This window comes from Mesocricetus auratus, unplaced genomic scaffold (genome assembly GCF_017639785.1).
Source record: "Mesocricetus auratus isolate SY011 unplaced genomic scaffold, BCM_Maur_2.0 Super-Scaffold_100006, whole genome shotgun sequence".
NCBI classification, from domain to species: Eukaryota; Metazoa; Chordata; class Mammalia; order Rodentia; family Cricetidae; genus Mesocricetus; species Mesocricetus auratus.
Genome location: NW_024429190.1, coordinates 98,614,234 through 98,641,503, shown reverse-complemented (window position 1 = coordinate 98,641,503; position 27,270 = coordinate 98,614,234). Strand labels below are relative to the sequence as shown.

Sequence of the window (27,270 nt, the reverse complement as noted above, 5' to 3'; positions counted from 1 at the left end):
AGGGAGGGCCAGCCAGGGAGCCTGAAGCCTGGACATGGAGGGCCAAGCGTCAGACCTGAGTCTGGGTTTATAAATTTAGCAGCAAGCATCACTTGTTCTCCTGGGGGGGCCACCAAGTTCTCCCAGCAGGAGGGGTGTTTGTGTGGGCACCTTCAAGTCCTCTTCCTAGACATAAAATAGCTCTACAAAGAGAAACATAAATAGCAGGAAGACAGAAGGGGAAATCCCCTCCGTTGAGGCTACAGCTTGCCCACACCCTTAGACTGGCAGGCTCTGACTCTCCTGGGAGAACCCAGAATTGGATAATAAAAGCTTCTCCATCGGCCACTCTGCCCCTTGGTGACAAAGATGCCACCCCCTCTGAATTCCACAACCACCTTGGAAGCAATCACTATTTCCTGGGAAAGAGGAAACCTACTCACGGTGCCACTTGCTACGTGCAAAACCCATGAGGCAAGCACAGAAACCCAGGAAAGGTTCCTGCGTGTCTGACATGCACTCAGTGCTGTATGTGCCGTGTGGGAAAGGTAGGGCATGGCTGCCTACGCCTGGAGGGTGAGATGGCCTGGGGACATGACCAGCGGAGCCACAGTGGGTATGAAGCCTAAGATCAGCCACCTTGCTGGGGACTTCTATAATGTACCCCCTCACTCCCTCCTCTCCTTTTGAAAGAGCTCAGGGTCAGAAAAAAAAGCAAAATTACCAGGCAAAGTAGCAAAAATGGAGGAAAAGTAGTTAGTGGAGGTAGACCCTGGTCCCCAGGGTAGCTGGAACTCTAGAATATATTCCCTTGAAAGGTCTCCCTGAGCTTCCATTTTGGGGAATAAACAGGAGGCTTGCATGAGGAATTAGACTGTTCCACACACCTCAAATGAAGCCACAAATCCAAGGAGCTCTTAGTAGGTTCTTGCAGGTTAAATAGTGCTCCTCCCTGTCCTTGAGAACTATCCCAGAGCCTTCAAGGAGGGTAAGGGATGAGCCCTGGTCCTTTCTCCTGCTACCAGGCTCTCATCTCCTTGTGTCCTGAAGCTGCCTCGAAGGCCTGGGAGGCAGCCCTGTCCTTGCTGAGGTCAGACTGATAGAGATAAGTTGGAGTGTAGGCCACTGAGCCCCAGAGCTCTTCCTCCTACCCATGCTGCAGGTGGTGCTTCTAAACAGAATGTTCTAGGCAGAAAGTGCTGCAGGAGCACGCGGATGAGGCCATATTCTCTCACAGGAGCCTCCATTTGAGTTCAGCACATGACAGGGCCTTGTAGTCAGTGGGGAAGCTCTGGGAGGCTCATCAGAGGGGAAGTCATCAGGCCCCTAAATCATTTAGCTGGGAGATAATGAGAAGCTCAGAGCTAGGGAAGTTCTGGGGGGAGTCAGGAAGGGGACTGGTATTCAGGATAGCCAGCTCTCTGTGATGCCCCAGACTCCTAAATCTTCAGTGCAGTTTTGTATTACAGGGAAGATGCTGACTCCTAGAAGGCCCAGTGAACAAGAACAAGAAGTCAAAGGCCTGGCTGGAGAGCCTGCGGTGGCTGCCCGAACTTGAAGTCAGTTGGGAACCAGATGATGCCCAGAGGAGTAATACTCGTGGCTTCTCCACAAGAGTCCTGAGCTGTACACAGGAGCCAAGCGGAGTCACAGGCAGGTGTCTCTGATGACGCTGGTTCACTTGTGAGGATGAGCAAACCCTGGGTGGGTCAGAGGCCTTTCACTAACCTGCAGGAGAAAGCGGGCCGGCCGGAGCTCTCTGAGGTCACCGTAGGCATGGCGCTGGCAGGAGTAGTGGTCAGAGGACCTGTCTTTGCTGCACATATTGAAAATGAAGGGGTCGCTGATGCTGAAAGGGAAACATGACGTGTGACACACACATAGGGACATCCACAGGAGAAGGTACTGATAGGCTCCTCCCACTCGCTACCCTCTCCAGGCCCTGCAGTGTTCAGGGCCACAGGGAGGGAGGCCCTGCTGTGCCTCCTGCTCTGTTGGCCTCGGCTGACCTGATGAGCTGAGTGCCAGAAGTCGGCTCTGCTCTGCCCTAGGCTGAGTGCCAGCCTCCTCAGGGGAGTTGTGTTGACCCGGGTTGCGGGGCCTGGGTGTGTGAGAACAGTCCCTGCATTCGGAAGTCTGCAAATTAGTTACACCACATGGTTTGGACCCAGTTCCGCATCTTCAGTGGCCCTGGAAGCTCTTCAGATGGACCACCCAGAGTTACTGGATGCGCCTGTCTGGGAATGGAGGTCCACTGAATTAGAAGACTCAGTGTAATCACACGGACAAAAGAACTAACTAGAGCTCATTTGGTTTGCAAGATCCAGGCTTGGGTGGGAGAAGGGAGTGCCTTCTGGATTCTGTGAAGCTAGGCCTTTGAGGGCTAACCAGCATCCTACCAAAGGGCAGAGCAAAGCCACATGTCACCTGGGTCCCACCTCCTGCAACATGGAGGACCCAGAAGGTAGAATGGGGCCACACAGAGATCTCAGGAGGCTTTCCATCCATCGGAAGGTTCAGAATGAGCCTGCCCCCTTGAAGGTAATGGAGAGGGCAGAGAACCTCGGATCTGTCTGAATATGTGTTCCCACGCAGGAGAACATTCTATGTATTTGAGTGGCCAGTGCACCTTGAGGTGAGTAGGGGAGCTTTCAGCACCCACACAGGTGGGGTCTGGGGAGATAAAATGAACTCTCTTTACAGACACATCCATTTCTGAAAAGCTAGGTGAGGTAGTTATCACTTTGCATTTACCTAGATTTTATTTTATCTTAAACTGTGTGTGTGCTGTCATAAACTTTCTGACCACTCTGATAAAAAAACTTCCCTTTAATAGAAACGACACTTGCCCCAGTACATCAGTCTGGATCATACGCCTAGAGAGACCAGAGGCGGAGGAACCCTGGGAATGTGGGGGAAAATACTGTTTCAAATCTCCCTGGTGGTAGCCCCAGTGAAGCCCATGAGGCCTCCATGCCACCATCTATACCAGAGAGGAGTCAGACTGTCACAAACCTGGTGGGAGTTTCTAGTCTAGCCAGGGGCCCAGGTGCCATACTATGAAGAGTGTGGACTTCTGGGTCCAGCTGAAGGCTCCTACAGGACAGCGTAGAAGCCTGAACCCTCCGGGTAGCACCTTATACAGAGAGCTTGTAAGATGCAAACGCAGGCTCCTTGTAACCCCTCCTGGCCCTTCTGAGAATGCCTTCCTGGACACTCTGCTCTGAGCCACATCACTGTAGGGCTAATCAGACAGAAAATGTGGTTTTGGTTTTGGAAGCTTTGGCTTTAATTCAAAGTTTCTGCTGACTGAGGTCCATCGTGCATTCCCAGGGCCTCTGCTGGGTCTAAGCAGAGCTGTTGCTAAGTATTTCTGATGTTCAGGGGGCAATGGTGATAATTCTAACTCCCACTCTTGGCTTAAGCCAACAGCATCCAGGTCAAGGTCTGGAATGACAATCACTAATCCTTTTAGTGCCCCCACAGGCTCCTGTGAGACCCACAGAAAATACCCTCTACACCTTAGGTCCTCCTCATGTGCAGGCTGGGCAAAGCTGCCCCCTCAGCTTCCCCTGAGCCCAGAGCTGCGTGACTGACATGCTCCCTAGCTGCTCCGTGCTTCCCCATCTAGCGTTTTACTTTGATCCTAAGTGAGTCTCCCTTGAACATGTGCCGTGGCCCTTTCCAGTTATAAACCTGGAAGCCGCTTGCCAGAGGCCTTGCTTCCTCAAGGTCACATTTTGTTACTGCGTTCATACACAGGTCCTCTGGACTCTTAAACCCAAGCTCATTCAACAATGCCCCTGGAGTCATAAAGGCTCCCATAGAGTTTTCACAGAGCTCTTCCACGTCTCCCTCCTTTCAGCGAGCCCATGATATGGATTCCTCAACTGACACCTGTGACACATGGGCAGGCTGAGAAAGAATGTACTAGAATATGCCAAGAGCTTTTGGGAGAAATGAAACAGTCATTTCTTTTTCTCGTGCTTATAGAAACTGAGTAACCATATAGGGCAGTCATGGATCCGCAGAAAAGCTGAACTACACCCATTGTTGAGTTCCAAGTTGAGGTGGGAAACACTTCTTCTTACATATCATGCTAAATGAGTCAGCACTCAGGTGTCTAGGGTGAATGGGAAGAAAGTGGCCACTACTCATCAGTGGGTGGACCTGTAGTTACAGTTCATAGGACGCTGTTCAAAATTCTACTTTCAGGCAACCACCTTGACATACGAAATTGTCTGCAGTGGCCTTGGTATAACTTTTAACAGCTACAGGAGGGAAATCCACTATGCCAGATAAATGATAGTCATGACACTTACTGGTCTGGACTTTGACAGCTGAAGTAGGTTTCAAAATAAAATATACTTCAGGGTGGGGGATTCATGGTGCATGACTTTAATGCCAGCACTCGGGAGGCAGAGACAGGTGGATGTCTGTGAGTTCAAGCCCAGCCTGCTCTACCAAGCGAGTTCCAGGGCAGGCTTCACAATAATACTAAGAAACCCTGCCTCAAAAAACAAACAAAAAACAAAACAAAACAAAATATACTTCAGTTTGCTCGTATTGCAGTCACTTAATTTTGTCAGAATGATATTTGAAATTTATGGCTGGAGTCTCTCAGGGATCATAAACTCCTCTGTGGTCTCACCTCTTTGTGTCTGTGGAGCTACAAAGCACGAGATGGATGTTTAGTAACTTTGTGGGGTTGAATTCAACAGAGAAATGATGTCCAACATCATGGGGTTTAGTACCTGGCCACTAAGGTTCTGGTGAATGCCACTCTTGTGACTTCCAAAGGGATATTTTTATGTCAGAATGTGACTTTATTTTTTTAAAAAATGGGATGATTATGGAAGTCATCGAGTTAATAATAAAAAGAATGGGCTCTAATCCAAGACAATTGATGGCTTCATAAGAGGGGAGAGAGGACACGGAGTCACACAGGAAGATGATGTGAAGACATGAGGAGGAGTGGGCCCTGGAGCTGGTGGGATACGTCTGTGTGCAAGTCAAGGAATTCCAAGGATTTCCCAGACACCAGAAGCCAAGGAGAAAGGAAGGCTTCTTCCCATGGGCAGCTGAGAAAATGGGTTCCTGCTGACACCTTGATCTATCCTTTTGGCTTACAAGGTTGTGTAACCATACAATTCTGTGGTTCTTTTAGGCCCCCTAAGTCTTGACAGCCCTAATGAACTAATAAGGTCACTGACCTTCCAGACCCGGAGGGAGCACAGTGTAACTAAGAGCCAGGCGTCTTAGGAGCTACCCCACTTCTGCAGAAGACACCTAAGTCCAGTGATGGGACACTCACCGTGTTCTTGGGCTTGATTAGGGATATTTTTACGGTGCATCAGTGAGCCTCTTCCAAGGTCCAATGCTCAGCTGTGCTCAACTTGATGGCTTTTAGAGAAGCATTTCAGGGTTGGCCCAGCTTTATTTTTAACAGACTTATTTATGTATCTTGCTTAGTCTCCATGGTCAAAACAAGGCCTAATCCTCATTGATCTGACATGATCTGTGAGCCTGGCTGGGAGAGCTGCCTCTCTGGTAGTACCAGCACTTTCCCAAGCTATACACAAGACCAGCAGAGAGCGGGGTGGGGGCGACTGTCTGATTAACAAACATTTCCTTGGGGTGAACTAAAAATACCAGGCAATTCCCTGGAGATACCTCAAGGTCGTCCGTTGTTTCCACTCTACCTACTTCCTAGGAAAGTGCATTTCCAGACAAGAAAGCCACTCTCGCCATTACAAATCAAATGCCCGACTGACTGCTGGGCTTCTGTTACAAGTGCAAGGATAGACAGCTTGATGATTAAAACAAAGCGTAGCTGATCAATAGGATCCAAGCTTAGGCGAGGCGCGAAGCCATTGGTTGTGCATGTCATTACATGGGCATGCTGAGCAACCAGAAAGAGCAGAGAGCTTCCATCAGCTCAGAAGGGCCAGCCTGCCGACACACTGTCGGTATTGATCAGTATCCATAAAACATGAGCAAGACGATGGAGGAGTGTGCCAAGTATTAATTATGCTCCTCCAGCTTTGGAAAATCATCAAAGACTTGCAGCAATAGGAGAGGTTTGGGTATGAATAAAAGATGGAAATTAGCAGAGAGGAGGTCAGCGAGGATTTTAAAGCAAGTCTCAACCCTAATCTAAATGGAGTGCTCTGGCAAACACTCCTCTGCATAGCCCTTAACTCTGGCTTCCTGACACAGCTGGAAATCATGACGACGGGGAGTTAAAATTCTTACTATTGAGAGGTCAATATCGAATTCTTTGCCAACATCTGAAAACAATGGTTTTCTAAGTATGGTCCCCTGTGACTAGTAAAATCAACCTAAGCTAAGAGCTGGCAAAATACCAGAGCCTACCACATCTACTGAAGTCTGTGTTCTGATCATCTCTCCAGGTGACGCTGGGGTAAGCCACTTTGAAAGTCACTAGGCTAAGAAACCACTTGGTCACCCTAGGAACCTTTACAAACCAGGGTGAAGAAAAAAACTCTCCATCCTTGAAGAACAAGGACCACAAGAACACACACAACTGGACAATCTGCAAAACACTGTCAGTTTGGATTTGAATGGTTGTGCACAGAGTGGTCAGAAGAAGCTAGATGAATACCAAAACACTAAACATTTGTCACCACAGGAAGGCCTTAGGATTCCCGCTGGTGATGTCTGCTATGAGTTGGGGTAAAGATGGGAGACTCTAGTTTCTTTCCTCATTCGGTTGTTTTGTATTTTGTTTTCTCAGGGTAGGATTCTCACTTGTAGCCCTTGCTGGCCTCACACTTGGGATCTTCTCGCCTTGGCCTCCTGAGTATTGGGATAATACATGTGCCACCAGGCCTGGATGACGGCTCAAACGTCCTATTCAAATCCTACTCATTGTTAGATCTTAGGCACATCTTCAAGCAGCCCTCTCTCTTCACATCAGAGTCATGACACATCCCAAGGATGGTCATGTAAATGTCCCTGCATGGTGTATGCTCTGTTCCAGAATGATAGCGTGCTCAAACCTATAACGATACTCGAGGCTATATAGGGAAAACAATATATTTATTTGTCAGAGAGAATCGCATATACCAGGAGTTAGAAGCGTGGCTGGCTTCCAGGAGAAAAGAGGGGAGCCCCTTTTCCTTTCACTTCCTTTTATCTCTACCTTGACCCCGCCCTGTTGGGCGGGTAGCTTTGTGGCATTGACTCCTACACAAACCTCTTTCCAAGAACCCTGTCTGTGCTGCCCATGGCAGCCTCTGTGTGAAGGGCCAGCAGCCATTTTCTCAAATGGAGCAGAGGGTTAGCCGGTAAGTTGTTGAATGTGTAACCTGACGTGATTGAGATCTGATATCTAAATAACCCAAGGCCCTCAAGCACTATGATACGTTCCCTGGAGGGGGAGACATAAGTGGCTGCCATGTAACGTGTTACCCAGCCCGGATGCTGGCTTTGGATTACCATGGCCACAGTAGGCAGGGGAAGGAGAGGGACTGGACAGAGGCACGGCTGGGAGGAGTCTGCTGGAGAAAGTGGAGAACTCACTTGGATAAGCAGTGGCGGGTGCAGTAGACATCGCCTGTGGGAGACAGGGTAAAATTCTCACAGATGTAGAAGCACTGCTGACCAAAGAGCAGGACCCCTTCCGAGACCAGGTGGCCCTGCACGATCACCAGGGGCAGCTTCTGTGACACCTGGAAGAAGAGAGGGTGCCCATGAGTCTTATGAAGAACAGCCAGAAGCCACTCACAGGAAATGTGGAAGCGACAGTGTTTGTGGCTTGCAGAATGACAGGCTGCACTGTCCCAGTTGTGACCCATGCAGCACCTTTATACCAAATACCCTGTGTAGTTTCAAATCTACCCAGTGACACAACCACCCTGGTCAAGCCATCTGGGTGACATTTAATCCCAGCACTTGAGAGGCAGAGGCAGGTCGATCTCTGTAAGTTAGAGGCCAGCTTGGTCTACAGAGCAACTTCCAGGATAGCCAGGGCTGTTACACAGAGAAACCCTGTCTCAAAAGACCAATATATATTATAGCTACACAATTTTCCCCCTCCCTTTCCTTCCTCCAAACCCTCCGATACTGCCCTCCATGTTCTCTTTCAAATCCAAGGCCCCTTTTGCCATTAATTGTTGTTACATACATAGGATGTATGTGTATATACATACATAATCCTAAATACAACCTATTCAGTCTGTGTAATGTTACGTGTATGTATGTTTTCAGGGCTGATCATTTGGAATTGGATAGCCAATTGATGTGTGATGGGAGATGTCATTCTGAAATCTGTCTCTTATTGGTTGTTGAATAAAGCACTGTTGGCCAATAGGGAAGCAAAGTAGGTGGGACTAGGAGTCAAGGAGAATGCTGGGAAAGAGAAGCAGAGTCAGAGTCACGATGTAGCCTCCAGAGGAGTAAAAGGTCCGGACTCTTTCTCTGGTAAGAGAAATACTTAGATTAGCAATTATGGCTTAAGTTCTTAAGTCAGAGCTAGCCAGTAAGAAACAAGCAAATGGCCAACAGCTTAATAATTAACATAGCCTCCTGTGTGTTCATTTGGGACTGATGCGGCTCTGGAACCAGGCTGGTGGGAAGGCAACACTCAACAGGTGTGCTCTTCCCTGGGGAAGACTATTTCCCCTGATCTCAGTATTCCCTACCCGTCTCTCTGCCCCCTCGTCTGCAGTGTCCCCTGAGCCTTATTCTGGGGAGTGTTGGGACTTACCGCGGTAGTTCCTAAGCATGTCAAAGTCCTTTCTCTTACATTAAGTCCCCTGACAAGCAAAGCATTCCCCAGTTAGTAATGAGGCAAGTTTTACTGGAGACAAGCAGTTGTCCAGGGACCATCTGGTAACAGCCAATGAGTGGCTGAGCCAGGAATAGAACCCAGGTGTGTCCAAACACAAGGGCAAGGCAGGCGTGAATACAGTCTGTTCAGCATCCATGCAGACGTTTGTCCTGGCAGGCGTGAATACAGTCTGTTCAGCATCCATGCGGACGTTTGTCCTGGCAGGCGTGAATACAGTCTGTTCAGCATCCATGCAGACGTTTGTCCTGGACCACAGCCCACACTCCTTCACTGACACAGAACACCTGGGACAGGCCCATATCCCTTCCCAGTGACAGTTTGCCGCTAGCAACAGGTCAACATGGGAGTCTTGAGGCTAGGGGCCCCTTTGCCTCAATGCAGAGGCACCGCTTGGATGTGGCCAGCTGAAGTCATTACACTACAACTGTGCCAGCCCAGCCCTGACTTACCCACTCCAAAACACTTCCCGAGAGCATATCCACATGGAGATCCTAGGTAGCTTTCCAGGGATTCTGACTTGTGACAATGACTCAGATTCCAGCATGAATGAATAAATGGCATAAGGCCAAAGTCAATATTTCTCAAAGTATTTCCATCCTTACAAATGCAGAGCCGAAAGGTAGTGTGGCCCACACTTGCAATGCTGGCACTGAAGATGCAGGTGCTGGGGTATCTGAGGCGTGTTAACACCAAGACTGAATACGGCACACACCTGTAAATGCCAATACTAAATTCTGAAGCAGGGACGGTGTGTGTGTGTGTGTGTGTATGTGTGTGTGTGTGTGTGTGTGTGTGTGTGGTAGGGGTGGTGGATTTAAAGGCTGAAACTGACATGCACCTGTATTCCCAGTTACTCAGGAAGCTGTGCCAGGAGGATTGGTTGGGAGGCTTGTTTGAAGCCAGCCCAGACCACAAATGAGACCTTCTGAAAGAGGAAATAAATAAGTAGAAGTCTCGTCACAGTTACCAGCCTTGTGGTTCCTTCCAGCAAAACCCATGCTGAGGCTCAGTCCCCCACAGTCAGAGTCTGAGCTAGGGGGGCCACTGGGAAAAGCACTTAGGGCTTTACAGTAGATCCAACCAGATGGCCATTTGGTGGAGTCAGTGTAAGATGAAATACCCCCAACACCACAGGACTTGAGGGGCACCAGGCCAGGAATCGGGGAATGTCTGTCTGCCTCCCAAAGGTCTTCAGGATGCTAGTCAGGCTTTATTTACACTGCTCTTGCCTTGATATGAGCACTCTATTTCCACAGTTACCTTGTTAGGGCAAGTCTTTTCCCTGAGCAGCTCCCCCGCGGGTCCCCTTCCTGACGGGCCTCTTATAGACATGGCTGACTTTCACTAACAGTTGCAGACTATTCCAATGCAGTTTATTTGGCCAATTTTTCATGAATTGTGCTTACTTTCAAATATTTGGCATATGCAGAGCTGTGACAGCCACCCTATACTACACATGTCACTTTGAATGATACTTCTGAGGAATACAGTTCTAGGAAGCAGACAGGAGGCCCAGGGTGAGGCTGTTATATTCACATAGTTGCCAACAGTTGCTCCCTTGCAAAGGGGTGTGAAGTTGCCAGCATTGTAAGGAGGGCGCTGCAACTTGAACCCAGTTGGGCTGCGTCCCCCAAGGACTCAAAGGTTACGGCCCATTGTTGAGGAGGGGCTCTTGGGAGGTGGTTACTAGCATATAATTAGCTTCAGAAGACTCACATTCATACACACTCCCTGTGTCTTGTCATAGGATGCCCCATGTCACCCTGAGACTCTGCCATCCAGAAGGTAATCACTACATATATGTGCCCTCAGCCTTCCAGATCCATAGGCCCAAAGGAACCTCTTTTCTTTATAAAGTAGCCAAGCCTCGAGTCTTTCAGTATAGTATCACAACGCAGACTGATAACAAATAGTTATGCCAGGCTGTTTAAACTTTCTTTTTCTTGTGCCTTTTACAGGTGAAATTCAGAGGCCCCACTTTATAAGGTGATATATGAAACCACAGTGCCAACATCGGTATAGGCACCCTCAGAACCTCTCCCATCCCCAAGCACTACCAGCCATAAAGCCTCCACGGCTCCTGGCATGGGGCTTTGGAGCACACGCCACGATCTGACCCAATGCTCCCCTTTGGGGAGGCTTAAGTAACAACGAGAATAAACCAAACCACAAGAAAAAAAATGTCTAAAGAGAGCTGGGTTAATAGCTTAAAAATTGATTCTGTTTGAAAAGAAATGGCATTTTAAAAACTAGAAAATGAGCCCAAGTGAACTATTACCTGCTCTTCCATTTAAATTAGCCCTGAGAGGGCTCAGTCCGTGTTTACTCATGACTAAGAAATCCCTCATGCCTTGATGCTATCGATCACTTGAGACAAGGGGAACTTTTGTTTCTCCAGGAGAACTTTTTAAAGACCCGCTGGATGGTGTATGGCCATTTCCAGCGGGCGGATAACTGAGAGAGCAAATACACCTCCATCTGCAGATGGTGAGCAATAGGTTGTCTGGCAAGCCAGAGAGGCTGGAGAGGAAATGGGAGGGACAACGACAGCCAGTCACTGGGCGGCAGCTCACCGGGTCACAGGGCCCCACAACAAGTCCTCAGTGGTACACCCTGAAAGGGAAAGGGCAGCCACACATCTCTGGAGGCTGTCTCTCATCCGGCGCAGCACTCAGTTCGTAAGTGGAAAAACTGAGGCCCAGAGAGGCCGTCAGAAGCAGCCAGCACCGGAGCTTCCCCTGGGTCTCCTCTCCTGTTTGTGAGCAGGTGAACGACGTACCCCACTCCTCACCCTGTGTCCTCAGTTCATGCTATTAGGGCCAGCAAACAGATCGGGTGCAATTATCTCTTGGTATCTTCGGGGATGTTTCCAGAACTTCTGTCCACTGCTACCAAATTCCACAGATACTCCAGTCCCTTCTGTCTCTCCTATTACCTTTAGACATTTTTGATACTTAATGTAATACCAGCACTGTCCGCGCTGTTGCATTCTTCTGTCTAGAGAAAAGTCACATGGGGCTTGAAACCTGCAAGAGCTCAGAAGAGACGCAGTGCTTCAAAAACACTTGTCTGATTCACAGTGCTTGGATCCTTCGATTTAGCATCTGAAGGCATGGGAGTGTGGTTATGTACTTTTCAAAAAAAATTGCTGAGAAAAACTAAACTAAAACTATGAAAAGGGGGACGGACTGCAAAAATCTTATTTGTGTTGATTCCCATAAAGCCTAGTTCTATGTTTTCTAAGTGGATTACAATGATCCAGAGCATCAGTCACAGCAGTAAGGAAAGAATCCTAGAGCAATGCGGAGACTCAGCTTGTCTGAGTGTGTCAACGCAGCAATAATGCAAAGCAGCACGGTGCTGGGTCTCTTCACCTTGAGTGCCTTCTCTCTCTGAGACAAGGAGCAGGGATGCCCCCTGCCTGCCTGCCTGCGCCACTTCCGCAGTAAACAGCCAAGTCAAGCCTCCCTCCTTTCTCTGCAGGCTCTGGGACCAGGTGAAAGGAGGGTGACTTTGGCACTGTGTGCCTGCTCCTGCGTAACGTGAAACGTACCACAAGTCCCAAAGACAGCTCAAGGCACAGCGCCCACCAGTGTCGTCACTAAGGATACGTTTATTGGAGCTTGGCTGAAGGTGTGTGGGAGTGTGTCTAGCCAGGAGTATTATAAGCCTGGGCTTGAGGGTCTTGGGAATTGTGACTGCTGAGATCTGAAATACTCCAAAGGCTGGTGTGTTCAAGGCTTGGTGACCAGCTGACTGACAGAACAGTTGAGAGGTGACTGGATCATGAGGGCCTGCCCTAATCAGTGATAGATTTGTCAGTTCAAGCCTAGAGATATGAGCCCTAGTTGGAGAAGGTAAGTCACGTTGGGCCTTCCCTTGAAGAGAAGAACTTTCCCTGGCTGCTCATGGTCTCTCTCTCTCTCTCTCTCTCTCTCTCTCTCTCTCTCTCTCTCTCTCTCTCTCTCTCTCTCTCTCTCTCTCTCTCTGCTTCCTGGTCACCATATGGCGAGCTATCACCCCCTGCCACTTGTTACAACCAGTGTGATGTTCTCCCTTTAAGGCTCAAAGCAGCAGAGCTAGGACGTCCGGAAACTATGAGCTAAAATAGACCTTTCTTCCACGGAGTGTTTTTCTCAATGTTCTGTCACGGTGACAGAAGGCCAACTAACAGACATTTATTGATATATGTAAGAATTATCAAAGTGGCTGCACAAACTTCACAGTCCCAAGCTGCATCTTAGGACAGTTCAGTGGGTGCAGAGTTGGGCCTTAGAAATAGCAGTTTGAGAATACGCCTAAAAGGTTCTGGTGCAGATGATCTGAAGAACACACATTGAAACCCTGAGCCAAGGACAGCAGCTAGGCAGAGATGCTGTTTGATATTGCTGGGAACATGCTCTTTTTTTCCTTCATTCACTTACTCCCACACAGCATATTAGCATTGTCCCGTCTGCTGGAGATGCACAGGAATTGAATCATGCCTTCAAGACATTTGTGGCCTGAGGCTACTGAGCAGAAATAGTGGGAAAGGACAAGCTTTTCAAAGTGCAGTGAAGGGTGTCTTGAACAGGCTGCGTGGGAGAAAGTAATTCACAAGGAGGTGACCCCAAGGCTGGGTTAGAGATAAGAAAGAAAGGGGTGTGTGTGTGTGTGTGTGTGTGTGTGTGTGTGTGTGTGTGTGTGTGTGTGTGTGTAGCACTTCTGTGTAATTAGGTAAAAGGCCAGCGTGTACATGCATGTGTGTGTATATGTATATACACACATGTGTGCATGTATGTGAGTTTTTGCACATACAGAAACGAGGAAGGCAAGTTATAAGTCAACACAAAGGTCACCTTGTGTAAAAAGCATGTCACAGAGCGCCTCACAAGGCATTAATCCGGGATGACATGGGCAGCTGTGCTTTTTACCAAGTCCTGGTAATGACTTATCGAAACAGGAAGTTTGGAAACACCAAAGCACCCTTGTTAACTTCCTGCAAGCAGCCTCAGTCAAAGATACCTGGGAAGACCTTTTGAGATACACTGTCCAGAGTAAAACTATCTTCCCTCTGAGCTGGCTACTAAGGTCAAAGTCACATTTTACAATGAGTTTGTATGAAAAAAAAGTCAGTTGTTTGATTTGTCATGCAATCAAAGAGACTAAGAAACAGCAAAGAGACACCAGCACTGGAGTTCTGAGTCTGGGTGGGTGAGAAGCTGTATGGAGGGGAATGAGGTACTATCCCAGAATGCAGTGACTGACGGGCCCACAATTAACATGCATTAAATCCACCACACAAACGACAAATGGAGATGTTTGCAGGGAAATGCACTGTGGTTCTGGGAATCATTAATCAATGATGCAAAGGCAGCGCCCACCAGCCCGAGTAACAGAGTAATTACCTTCCCAGGTATCGCTGGAGGCAACTAGAGTTCAGTTGATCACACAAGGAAATTAGCTCTGCTGAAGCCATCCTGGAGTTTTAGGACTGTGGCTTGGCTTCCCTGGGTCCAAGCCAGATCCTGCAATTCCAAAGGTCTCAGCAAAGACAGACTAGAGGCTTCACCAGAAGGAATGCCCCGGGGCCTCTAGGAATAAGAATAAAGGCTCTCCAGGCAGCAGAGGGAAGGAAGGACAGGATTCTGAGGTGCAAACATGGATGGATATACCACCACGCCCCCTCTACTAGGAGACTTCTACTTTACAGGTTAGGAAATGGGAGACTGGGTGTCCTGTGAAGACATGGGTAAGCTTTGTTTACATCTGCTTGAGTTTGTTCGCATTTTGAAGATCCCTGCACCCACTCATCCTTCCTCAAATTCTAGTTCCATGCTTGACAAAAGCAATGGTGGATCAAGAATAGTGTCACGGTGGACCACGGATAAGGCCGTGAGAAAGCAGAAATAAGGCCATCATACACAAGGGATGAGGCCACGGTAGACCAGATAGTCATAAGGCCATGGCGGACTACGGATAAGGCCATGATAGACCAGGGATGAGGCCAGTACAGACCAGAGCTAAGGCCACAGTGGACCAGGAATGGTGTCCTAGAGCCTGGAACTGCGACCGTGAAGTAGGGCAGGACACGCGCTTAGCACTGTGAGTCCTGTCGGTGCAGCTGATTTGTGGTGACTTAGATATCTATCCACCCCACATCATTAACATGGAGCACTACAGAGAAGTTAATGAAGCCGAAAGTACCATCTCCAGGCCGGACGTGGGAAGGATACTGAAGGATCAGGAGGGGGACGATGCATGCCACTTGTCCAATACTCAGAAGACATTAGAGAGAGGAGAAAAATCACACGAATAAGAGGTGAAGAGCAGCAGGTGTGGTGGCTGTACACAGACTGAACACATCTGGATAGTGCATGCATGGTGAACATATAGACACAGACTGTACACATCTGGATGTGGGGCAGGCCCCAGAGGCTGCAGCCCAGCTCAGCTCGGTCTAGCTGTCTCTGATTTACAGCAGTCTCCTTCCTCCCGAACCAGAGGTTTGCAGCCCCATGTGAGTCCCTGGGGCCGGTTTCCTCACATTCCTCCCTGCCTCGGTTTCCAAATCCCAAGGCCTCCTTCGTTTTACCACCCGTCAGTCCAGACTCCAACCACATAAGTCTCTTCTTTCTGAGAAAAGGCTACAATTCATATAATGCATTCAGACTTTGAGAGGCCCCCATCCCAGCAGGTCAAAGCTTTCTTGGGTCCCACTCTGACTTTTAATGCACCCTCCACCATCTTCACAAGACAAGAAGAGCCATTCGGACTCCTTTGGACACCCACTGGGCGTGTCCTCCACAGCGTGTTCCTAACACCATTCCTTGCCTCATGAGATCATCCATCTAAAGGGGCATTCAGTTTCACAGATGCTCGGCAGACTTTTTCCTGTCCTCCAGGCCATGACACGGGTCCTGGGGTTTTAGGAGTATTCGAACAAACTGATAGCTAGGCCACTACAAGGACAGCAAGAACCGCAGCAGCGACCACAGCACGAGGCTGAGGTCTCCCTCCTCAGTTCCAGACACAGAGGGCTCAGCCCGGGGAGGCAGCCTCATGCTGAGGCATCCTGCAGCTTTGCCACAAATGGACGGACAAGGGGCAGAGAGCTCCATTTTGAAGAGAAAGAAAACAAAGTTCTGGGAAGTTCCATTAAGGATCAAAGTAGTTGAGCTTGGCGGTGGTGAATGTGGAGGGGTGAGGCTGGGACTCAGAGAGCTCTATTCACAGCCTTGAGTGTATCTCCACCCAGGGCCCCTGCCCTGCCCTGTCTCTCCGGTGACCTGGGGGGAGGGGCCACTAAGCCCCTCCCAGCTCCTACTGGGTACCTGAGACTTGAAGCAACAAGCCCACCCAGTTCAAGCTACACTGCTCTGCTGGGAGGAGACTCCCGTGGTACCCATGCCGGCTTCCACTTCCAGGTTCCTGACACTGGACTCCCTCTTCCCTCCCCCCTCACCCCTCCCCCTCCCCCTTCCCCCTGCAGGCACACTAAGTAGGAGCTGGCAGCTCCCAGACTCCTTTCTACCCCTGCTGGGGTTCAAACACTCCTATTTGCACATCCTAGGGACCCCTGCTGCTGCAGCCTACAGCACTGTGACAGCTTCCTGCTGTGTGACACGGAGGCCAAGGAAGATTGAAGCTTAAGCAAAACCCAAGAAGGATGAAGTCCCTGCTGCTTGCCCTGCCTCTGTGTGGGAAACGCAGTCCCCTGTGTGCTCCTTTGGTCCAGCCAAATGAGACCCCGAGAAAGCCATACAATCTGCAAATGGGTTCTCAGACATGGGGAATGTGTCAAGGACTTCTGCTGGCTGCAAGAGGTTGGAACTGGGACTCTTCTGAGCCAGGCCTGTAAAGCTCAGAGCTTTACATGCCCAGGAAGGGTTGACCCCACCCCCACCCCACTGCTGGAAGAATAGACACCCAGGTGTCTAAAGAGGTGTTCCTAGAAGTTGAGGATGGACATTTAGATGAGTAGTGTGCGCAGGGAACATCCAATGCAGCGGGGGGGGGTTTATAACCCCAAACATTTCCTGGGATCCCAGTCTGCTTATCGAACACACTGTTGTTCTTTTGCTCAAGTTTCCAGGCACGATGGAACATGGACCAAGAAATTCATTAACCATGGATTTTACTACAGGGTGAAGGCAGGGAGAGAAAGACAAAGACAGAGAGAGAGAGAGAGAGAGAGAGAGAGAGAGAGAGAGAGAGAGAGAGAGAGAGAGAGAGAAACAGCAAGAGAGCAACTGAGTGTAAGTGGGCGAGGTCTTTTTTTTAAAGGCGTCCTTTGCACTTGAGTACAGACTAGTACTCATGGAACTCTGGGCTGACCAGGATACTGCCTGAGTGCATTCTGCCAGGTGACAGGGACAGGCCAGAATAATGCCTGAATCCTCTCACACACACACTAGGCTAGACAGCTGTTCTTAGGGGACCTGGCTTCTGGCGCTCTTCCTGGATCATCTGTTGAGGCCAAGGCGAGCCCTGATTCCAGCCCCAGAAGAGTCCAGTAGCAACAGAAGAAAAGACAGAGGTTGGATAAGGCAGAAGCAGAGCAATTCACCAGTAAGAAAGGTTTGACACACACTGCTTGCTGGCTAGGAAGTTGGAGAGAGGGGACCACAGGGTAAGAGATGCAGGCCTTTCCCAGGAAGCTGGGGATGTCTCAGCTGACAGCCATCAAACCTCAGACACACAGAGGCATAGACCAAACTCTGCCAGCATCCGAATAACCCTGGGAAGGAATTAATTCCCAGAGTCCTCAGGAGGTGCTGCAGTCCTTGCCAGCATCCCTATACTATAGGACTCTACCAGAAGGTAGCAGATGTGCATTTTTTCAAGTCACTAAGTTCAGGGCTATTCACTAGCAATGGAAAGCTAAAGTACAAAGCATTGCACAATGAGCATATTTCACATATTTATTTATTCTTGTTACGTTTTACCTTTTTTTTTTTTCTGAAACAGTGTTTCTCTGTGTAGCCCTGGCTGTTCTGGAACTAGCCCTGTAGACCAGGCTGGCCTCGTTTACTTTTTATTGTATATTTTATTTCTCAAGCGTTGGCATAGGGAGCCTGTGTTGCCCCACCCAGCTACATGGCTCTCCTCCTACCAAAGCACTGAGGAGAATCTGTATGGAGGCAGCGTAAAGCCAGCTTCCCTTTCCCACAAGGAAAGCAGCGACCCCCCTCCTCACCATAGCACACCCTGTATGCTGTATGCACTGTAGTGTGTGTGTGTGTGTGTGTGTGTGTGTGTAGCAGCATTCCTGGCCTCTGACCTCCAAGGGTTGGCAGCAAATCCCCTGGCCCCTGCCTTAACAAAATGTCTCCAGGCATTGGAAAATATCCCTTGGGGAGGAAACTTACCCCTCCCCCACAATCGCTGCTTTATACAATCAATTCATTAAGGATGTAAGACAAAGGAACACTTCTACGGGAAACCTGGGTCTCTTAGCACTCATTAATTGACTAGGTGTTTACCTACCATCCAATTGCCATTGTACATTTGTTAATGTTGATAGATGCCAACTGTTAGCAATTAGTCCTCAGCTGGGGGTCATGATGAATATATACACACATGCACACATGCATACATGTCTGCCTGGTACCTGGGGTCAGGAGAATCGGCAATGATAGAGGCAGCAAGTAAAGGTAGTTTTGTGTGCCAGCGACAACAGTGACAGGTAATGCAGGAGGCAGTAGAAACATTAAAAAGGGACACACGGATTCTCAGGTCCTAGAGCAGGGAGCAGGTAAGTTTAGGTGCAGAGTCAGCCCACAGAAGCGGAGTGCTGCAGGTAGACAGCCGGTGTGAGGGCCACAGCCAGTGGCTTGGTACAATGGAGAGCCATAAGCACGCTGGCTGGGGCTGGTGGCTGTGCAGGTGAAATGCTCGCTGAAAGGCTGGCAGCAGCAGCCAGTATGGCCAGCGGTTCAAGCCAGTCTCTTATCCAACCCTGGCAGAGACCAGTCTGGTTTTACAGGCCCCAGGAGTCCCTGCAAGGAGACTAAGAAATGTGCTACTGTCCCTGAGACCTGCACATGCCCACGCCTGGCCCTCTGGATTGTTATCTGTTTCCAGAAACTCAGCCTGCTCACTCAGCAGGCCCCAGTTACATCCACCCTCACCCGCCCAGGCAGCCTGGACCTGGGACTCACCCACTCATCTCCTTGCAGTACTTACGCAGTTCTCTGGATCCACCTTGTCGCCTCAGGACTGGCTGGGGCATCATCTCCTTTGCCTAACCCCCATGGAAGAACCTGGTTTCTACTCAAGACCTGATGCCCACAAGTACTTTACAGAGGGAAGAGAAGGTCTTTACTGAGCCCCGTTCTCAGTCTCTTCTGCTACCCTAAGTCTGCCAGAGCTGCAGGAAGAGGATGCTAAGAGCTCCGCAGGAAAGAAGAGAAAGCAGGTCCACAAAGGTGGCCAGCGGAGATTTGAACTAGGGTCTGATTGATTCTCAGACACATGCTTCATCTTCCATTCTGATTTTAGACTTGGGTAAAAGGACCCTTTCCTGGGATCCTAATTTTATTGTGTCCTCTGTGGCTCTTTGGTATGGTTTGGGTGAGTCTTTATCAAAGGTTCACATGTCAAGGCTTGTTCCCTAGGGCGGCAATATTAGGACGTGCTATGTATCTTTAAGAGGTGAGGCTCAGTGAGAGGTACTTATGTTACTGGGGCTGTGCTTACACAAGGGAGGCCCTTCATGGGATGTCACACTGTGTGCCTGTCTCTTCCCCTTCCCCTCTCCTTCTCTCTCTCTCTCTCCCTTCAGGCTCCAGATGTGAGCCCACCCTCCCACCATGCTACAGACAGAGCTGCTCAATCTTGGACTTTAACTCTAGAACTCTGAGCCTAAACAACTTTTTGTCTTCATAAGTAACCTTTCTTAATGATTTCTTTGTAGCAATCTGAAGCTAATACATATTCCCCGTGGCCATGCTAGGAACGTGTACAATAGCTTGGGCTCCCCAAACACTACCTACAAAATTTTCTGCTACCAGCTCTGGCCTGTCTTCAAGACATGTGCATACTTCCTCTCCATGCAATCCTATAGAAGATGCACAATACCACACACAACTCTTAATTCACCCACCCCTAGGCCTGAGTGGTGTCCCAGAGATGCCATGGCACAGAGGCAACTTGGACATACGTGTTGGGCATGTCAAAACATAGTGTCCCTCCAAGTGTAGATTTTAATGGGAGGCCCAGGAACTGCTACAAGCTCAAGGGAAGCATTTAGAAGATATTTCATACAATAGTTTGTTAGCTTGAGTCTCATCCTGTAGATGTTCTGGCATGGGGCATATATAGGATATCAGAGAAATCAGAAACCTGCTCTCTCTGCTCACTGTTTATGTAGCTGGCAAGTGTGAAAGTTATTGGAGATTCCCTGCACCAGTGAGGGTGCATGTCAGAGAGTCTTAACGTATTACCTTTTCTCCACCATGTATTACCTTTTCTCCACCATGTATTACCTTTTCTCCACCATGTATTACCTTTTCTCCATCAAGAAGCTCTTGTAAAATGATTTGTCTTTCCCGGCATAATTCCAAGAAGTCTTCTGAGTGCAGACTTTCATGCAAGGCAGGGAAGAAGGTCAATTGTGTGCAATCCACCCCCACCTCGTCAGGTCTGCTCTCGGCTTCTTTTGATGTCAGCTCATCTGCAGTAGCGTAAAAACGGACACATTGTCGGGTGTAAGCTACATGATGTCACAATGGGGAACAGGCCTTTGTCACTGAGAGGAACTGTCAGGCTCTGGAGTAGAAGCAGTTGGCGAGCCCTGCCACTGTTTCTGAGAATCCACACACTGGCAAGCTGTGCCCAGCTTGTGTGTGCCCAGCCCTGGGCATTCTACAACTTTCAAACGATGCTGGGCAACATTTTGGAATTCACTCTCACTGAACAATGAAGCATCTCTCTTTAGGATTTGCTCCTTCAGTTTGTTCTCTCTTCTACAAGAGTGCTATTGATATTTCTAAACTACAGAAGCCCTAGCTTCTTATATAAAGGAGTTGGGAAAGCCACGGTGCACGTATAAATGAAGAATGGCACACTTGCCTGACCTGGAGTACAAAGAGTGTCAGTAAGTCCCCTGGACTAGACACTGTGGTGGCATTTGTCTGCATAGTCCTATCTCAGCTACAATATTCCACCCTCAGTTTGCAAATCAAAAATCTGAATAAGGCTTAGGACTTTGCCAAAGATCATATGGCTGCTGAATTAGAGGGGATGTAAAGCAGGTTTCCTTGAGTACCATATAAGGTCTCTTCTGCAACAGTGTTTTTAACTTCACTGCTCACAAAGTGACTGAACAGTTTTTGGTATCTTTTCTGTATGTATATACATACATACATACATACATACATACATACATATATATGCATGACTTTTTAACAGAAGAATAATGTTGCACTTATAAAATTTCATTAGAGATTATAAGTACTTATCCAATCAATTTTAAAGTGTTTTTCAATAATTTAAATGGTATTGAAGTATTTCACTGTGTGACTATTTCATAACCAACAAATACCTTCCTTTCCTGCTCTGTAGAGACATGATGGCGTCCATGTCTGTACACTCAAGAACATGCTGGCTTGTAGTCATCCCTGTTCATGTCTAGATGAGTTTGCCATGAGCCAGGACATCCAGATTGAGCTAAGAAGGTGACAGCATGGATGTCCTCATCTTACTTCTTCTCTGCTCACTTGTCCCAAGCGTGTTCCTGTCTGGAGCAGGCATGCTGCTCATGACTGCAAAGCTATGAGTCATTTTCTTTGTGCCAAAGCTCAGCTCTATGACCCCCTCCCCACCTGGGAATCTCACATGTGGAAGGATGAATGTCCGCTGCTCCCAGGGCCAGTCCTCACAGGCCTGCCTACGGCACAGAGCATACTTCTGTAGGAAATGGCATCTAAGTAGGTCCTTACTATTTTTTGCAAGAGGTAGGCATTAGGGCCTGTGCTGGTGCTACAAGGAGGCCTGGGGTTATGACTATCTGTAGGTTCTGCTCATCCAACTAGGGGATGAAGCAGCCCAAGGTTATATCTATGGAAAGCCAGCACACACTTCCCACCATTAGCCCCTACGTTGGAGAAGCAGAGCAGGCGAGAATGCTGTGATGTTGGACCTAAGAGTGTAGAGGTAAGAAGCCAATGGGCACATTGTCATCTCAAGTCACACTCCACAGTGGAAGCCCAAAGTCAACCTGGGGTTCTCAGTCCGAGCTTGTGTTATGTGTACTGGCAGGCCGCAACCTCAACAGTAACCCTGCTACTCAGGCAGCAGAGATGCCACCATTGGGCAAGGAGCAGCCACTGGATGCCCCCTAAGATGCAAGGAATTCACAGGCTAGGAGGGTGCAACTCCAAAGATAGAGTCATAAGTGAAACACAAAATTGAAATGCTCTCTCTCAAGTGTGTTCATGCCCTAGATTTTCAGCAAGTCAGAAATGACTCTACACATTGTCTTTGGGTATATTGTGACATAGAAGAGTTAAATATATATTAAATATTAAATATATATACCATCTATTTTATCCTAAGACATCTTATTATCCTTCTACATGTTTTGATCACATACTAAACATGTATTTAAATCGCTTTAGGGCATTTAGAAGTCTACTTGATGTAACAAATTGACAAGGCACTCATAGTTACTATTATAAACTTACTAAAAATTCTCCCACTCACTGAGGTCTGGGTCTGGAATAAATCCCCTTCATTCTGAGACACAATACTTAAGAGCTTGTGCACAAACTACTTTGATTTCTCAGCGTTTTCTCCTCCTGGGCCCACACATACAGTAATATCTTTAGTGAGTATTAAATGAAATCAGCAATTGGGTTTTGATTATTGAAGAGAAAATTTTATTATTTATTAATTAATTGTTGAAGAAAAAAAGATAAATTTATAAACTTGGTACCTTGGACTTCAGCATTTGTCTGAGAAACGGCACCATTCCTGTCTTGACTCTCCTGAAATAGAACAGAGAGAAGAGAAAATAAGCCCAGATGTTGCTTGTGTCCCTCTTCCTTTCCACAGATTTACAGACAGATGTGAACATGTACGAGTTCCTCAAGTTACTCTAGACTCGGGTACAAAAGGAAGAACGTGCTAAATCCTAAAGGATCGTGTAAAATGCAAGAGCTCATTGTTCTGAGTCAGAGCAGAGACTGCAGCCTTCCATTAGTTAGGGTTTACAGTAGCTACCAAAGGAAGTGCCGGGGGAGGTTAGATGGCATGCGGGTGTCTGTATGTGGGTCACCCAGAAAAAAAACTGGGCTGGACAGCCACAGGGTCCAGTGGCCAGGTTACAGAGCCAAGCTTTGGCTTTGTCACCCACACAAGATACCTTTTCTTCTTCCTTCAAATCCTAAAAAAAATGTTTTCAGGAAAAACTGCTACAAGCCACCAGTCATTGATGACAGGTAAAAATACAACTGTCTTCTGAATAAATAGAATTTTCTCATAAGTTTTCTGGAGGGGGGCTTAGCATGGATAAAGATGTTGGGCTAAATAGACTGGAGAACAAAACAAGCCTCACATCTTGGAATGGATGAGGGGGAAAATGCCCAGCATGCCAGTGTTCAGGAGTGTGTGTGTGTGTGGGGGGGTGTGCCTTCAAACTGTTTTAAATTAGGAATGTTCGATGAGGACACGCAAAACTGTTACCTTTTTTTATCTACTATAAAATAAGGCCAAATGACTTCCTGAAAACGCAGAAATAAATATATAAACAAATAAAAATAATAATGTGTATCTGATGGCCTAGCTGTATGAGCTTCAGGAGAGCCTGCTCCCGGGGACTGCCGGATTCCGGTTTAGAAGCCAATGCAGCCTGGGTTCTGTGTGGACTATGTGAGCCACTGGTCTGAGCTTGTAGAACGGCTGAGTTTGAGAGATTTTTTCACTGTAAAACTTACTACAGGATTTGTTTGTGCAATAACTAGTCCCCAGAAGTGCAGATACGAAGTGTCCAGTGACAACAGAAGACTTGTGTGAGCTGACAATGGCCACCAGGGAGGGAATTCCCCTGGGTTTCTGAGGGTTGCATTATGGTGACGGATTAGGGCTTAGTAAGTATGACCAATCCACACATTCACCCATCCACTCATCTGCCCATTCATTCAGGCTCTGGGGGGAGGTTGGTGCCTCCTTTTCCCCTGCTGCTCAATGACTTTGCATGTAAGCTTGAGGACTCTCTTGAACTCATCTGGGTACATTCTGTCATTGTGGTTAAAAACAAACTCAAACACCAAACAACAACAGAACACGCCAGGAAGGCCGCATAGCCGCCTCCCTGCACACCTCGTGTCCCCGTGTCCCCCCCCCACCCCCGTACTCAGGGCCTACCTTGCACCCGCCTTGGTTCAGGGCCTCCCATGAAGACAAGCCTCTGATGCGCTTCCTCATGCGAGCTGGTCCTTCCCTCCTGTCCAGTTCCCACTGGGAGCAGGACATGGAGCTCCTCATTCGGCCCCACAATCCCAGCTCCCCAAAGAGCTGTTCCTGAATCCTGGCCCAGGCCATGGCAGCCTTGAGGCTGCCACTTTTCCGCCTCTGGGAAGGAAGAGGAAACACAACAGCTTAGATGCAGTCCCCTTGCAGGCCTGCCCCAAAGCTCCTGCGGTGATTACTGGAGAAAAATGGCCCCCTAGGTAGCCCTCAGGCTTATACAACATCTTCTCTGGAGCCAGGATCAGGCCAGAAGGAAATCATTTCTCAGCTTCAAGATCATTCAGATCCAGGTGGGGAAGGAGAAAATGGCAGCCTTTGGTCTTCCGAGTCACTAGTCTATTGCCGGGATTACGCATGCAGCAACTAGTCCTAAGGACACGGGAGGTTTTTTTTTTCTTTTTCATGGCCCTTGACTTCTGAAATAATGCTTGCTCCTCTGGCAGACCCAGGCTTGTGGCAGAGCAGGGGCTCACAGTCCTGGGATGACTGATGATTTGAACAAGTCATTCTCATTTCTGGACTTCAGAATCTACCATGATTAAATGAAAGACTTGGCCATATGGTTGTTGAATATGGAAGGGTTCTATAATAGTCAAAGAAATGAAAACTCAAGTGTACATGGGAATAACCTGACATTCATGAAATCCTCAGTGTGTGTGTGTGTGTATGTGTGTGTGTGTGTGTGTGTGTGTGTGTGTGGTGTGTGTGTGGTGTGTGTGTGTGGTTTCACTTACTTTTAAAAGCCTTTTAAAAAGCACACTGACACCCCACACTGTTTTTGTAGGCCGTAGTCAGGTTTCAGACCACACCTATCAAACACTTTAGTCCAGTTTGAACAGAAGAATTAACTTTATATGAACTTTTTTACTTATTCAAATATTTGATAGCATTCTTCCTAAATTTTAATTTTTCAGAAAATGCACAGGTAAATATAGTAATCGAAGACATTTCAAAAACCTTACATAAATGAAAGGAAATACACACGTGTTAGGCTAAGTTTTCAGCACGGTGCTCTCTGCAGCCCAGGCAGAGGAAGCAGGTCCACAGGACATTTTTCCCTGGACAGGGACAGCCTGCAGACATGTGACTTGACACTGAATAAACTAGAAAGTGATTGTGTTTTAGGATGAGGCTCAGGGAGCAGAGTGAGCTCACCCCAGACACACCCTTTTATCCATGTGCCCCTGAGCTCAAACTCACCAGCAATTCCACACGTGTATGTTTGTGTGAATGTGTGTGTGTGTGTGTGAGAGAGAGAGAGAGAGAGAGAGAGAGAGAGAGAGAGAGAGAGAGAGAGAGGAAGGAAGAAAGGAAGGAAGGAAAAGGATAAAGAGTGAGGGGTTCAAGAGAGGAGGAGGGAGAAAAAGAGGGATGGTGGAGGGCGAGAGGGGGAGGAGGGAGGAGTCAGAGAGGAGGAAGGAGATACCAGCCATGTGGGTCTCGTTCTGAAACCTGCCTTTCTCCCGAGTTCATCATTTTATCAGTTTTGTATCAGAGTTGATGCCCCGACCCCTGCTCCTGAAAAAGCTATACAAAGACTTAGACACAGAGACCGGGAGAAATGAAGCAGCCCTTAGGTCCCTAAGGAGCACAAAGGAGAGCACATCCCTCACACACAAACAGCAAGAGCACTGGGGTGACGGGCATCTTTGCAAAGAGTTTTAGGCAGCAAAGGCAGGCTGAGGCACATCTGTACAGCATGGCAAGGCCCTGACGTGGGAACAGCGTGATCCAGGGACAGAACAGAAAGAACAAGGGGCAACATCTGCAGAGAAGAGAAGGGACAGAGCCAGACAAAGCAGAGGACAAGTGATCAAGTCAGAGAGGATGGAGGCAGGCAGCAGAGCTTCTGCAGCCCGCAGAGATGTGGCAGGGCAGTATCTGTGTCAATGGTGGGATGATCTCCAGGGCACTGGGCGGAATAACCAGGAGTGCTTGGGGCTCTCTCCGTCTCTGGGGACCTCTAAGCAGCAGGTACATTGAAGGTTGGGGACATATTCAGTGGCTTGCGATTGGCAGCTCTGCAGTGGGGTCCCTGACTTCACTGTCACCTCCTTGGGTGAGGTCTCCTTGGATTCACTTAGCACAGCGGTTCTCAGCCCTCCTAATGCTGCAACCCTTTAACACAGTTCCTCATGTTGTGGTGACCCCCAACCATAACATTATTTTAGTTACTTCTTCATAACTGTAATCTTGCTACTGCTATGAACTGTAGATATCTAACATGCCAGATATCTGCTATGTGGCCCAGGGTGGTCACACGTGTGAGAACCACACAGTTAGCAGACGATGACCCTGAGTAACCATCAGATTTCAAAATGCTAACTTCTGTCAGAGTTTGAGCTTGCCCCAGGAGAGATGGTATGTGCTTTTAATCCCAACACCTGGGAAGTACAGGTAATGCAGGTCTTTGTGAGATTAACATGGTCTGCTGTGGTCTACATAGGGAGTTCCAGCCAGGCAGGGCTACATAGCAAGACTCTGTCTCAAAACAAACAAACAGACTAGACTCTGAGCTTGACTTTTGTGGACGAGATGTGTGTTAAGAAACTACTCTGGCCCTCAGAAAAGTGGGGTGAGTGCTCCAGACCCCATTATCTCCAGCAGACAGTGATTACATCTGCATTCCTCTAAATATTGAAACATTTTAAATATTTAAAGACTTGGAAACATGAAATACCTTCAAAATGCTGATTTTTATACAAAAAAAACCTCATGACCAACAGTAAATCACACAAAGTTTTCTGAACCCTAGCTAGATCCCACTTATGAAATGGAGCCAGGCTGGCATTGAGGGAGACTGGTGTCTGCCTTCTCTTCTGGTCCCTCTGTTGAGTCCTGGGACCACACACAGGAACTTTGGATTTTTCAGAGTCAGCAGGAACTTAGAAAACTCAGACTACAGCTCTCTTGTAGGCAGATATCAGTGGACCAGGTTCTTACAACAAAAATGTAAGACTCTTGGTGAGATGCTGATTATATATAATAATAGATAATATGTTATTTATAATATATGGCAATAT

The 27,270-nt window shown here is 48.1% G+C and overlaps 1 protein-coding gene across 1 annotated transcript in view; it reads right to left on the bottom strand.

Annotated features, from left to right (window-relative positions):
- Positions 1-27,270, bottom strand: part of Wdfy4 (WDFY family member 4) — a 229,913-nt gene that overhangs the window by 60,592 nt on the left and 142,051 nt on the right. The window contains 5 exon segments of the mRNA XM_040747730.1: positions 1,708-1,828; positions 7,525-7,673; positions 20,284-20,450; positions 22,713-22,764; positions 24,143-24,349. Of these exon segments, the coding sequence (XP_040603664.1) occupies positions 1,708-1,828; positions 7,525-7,673; positions 20,284-20,450; positions 22,713-22,764; positions 24,143-24,349 (696 nt within the window).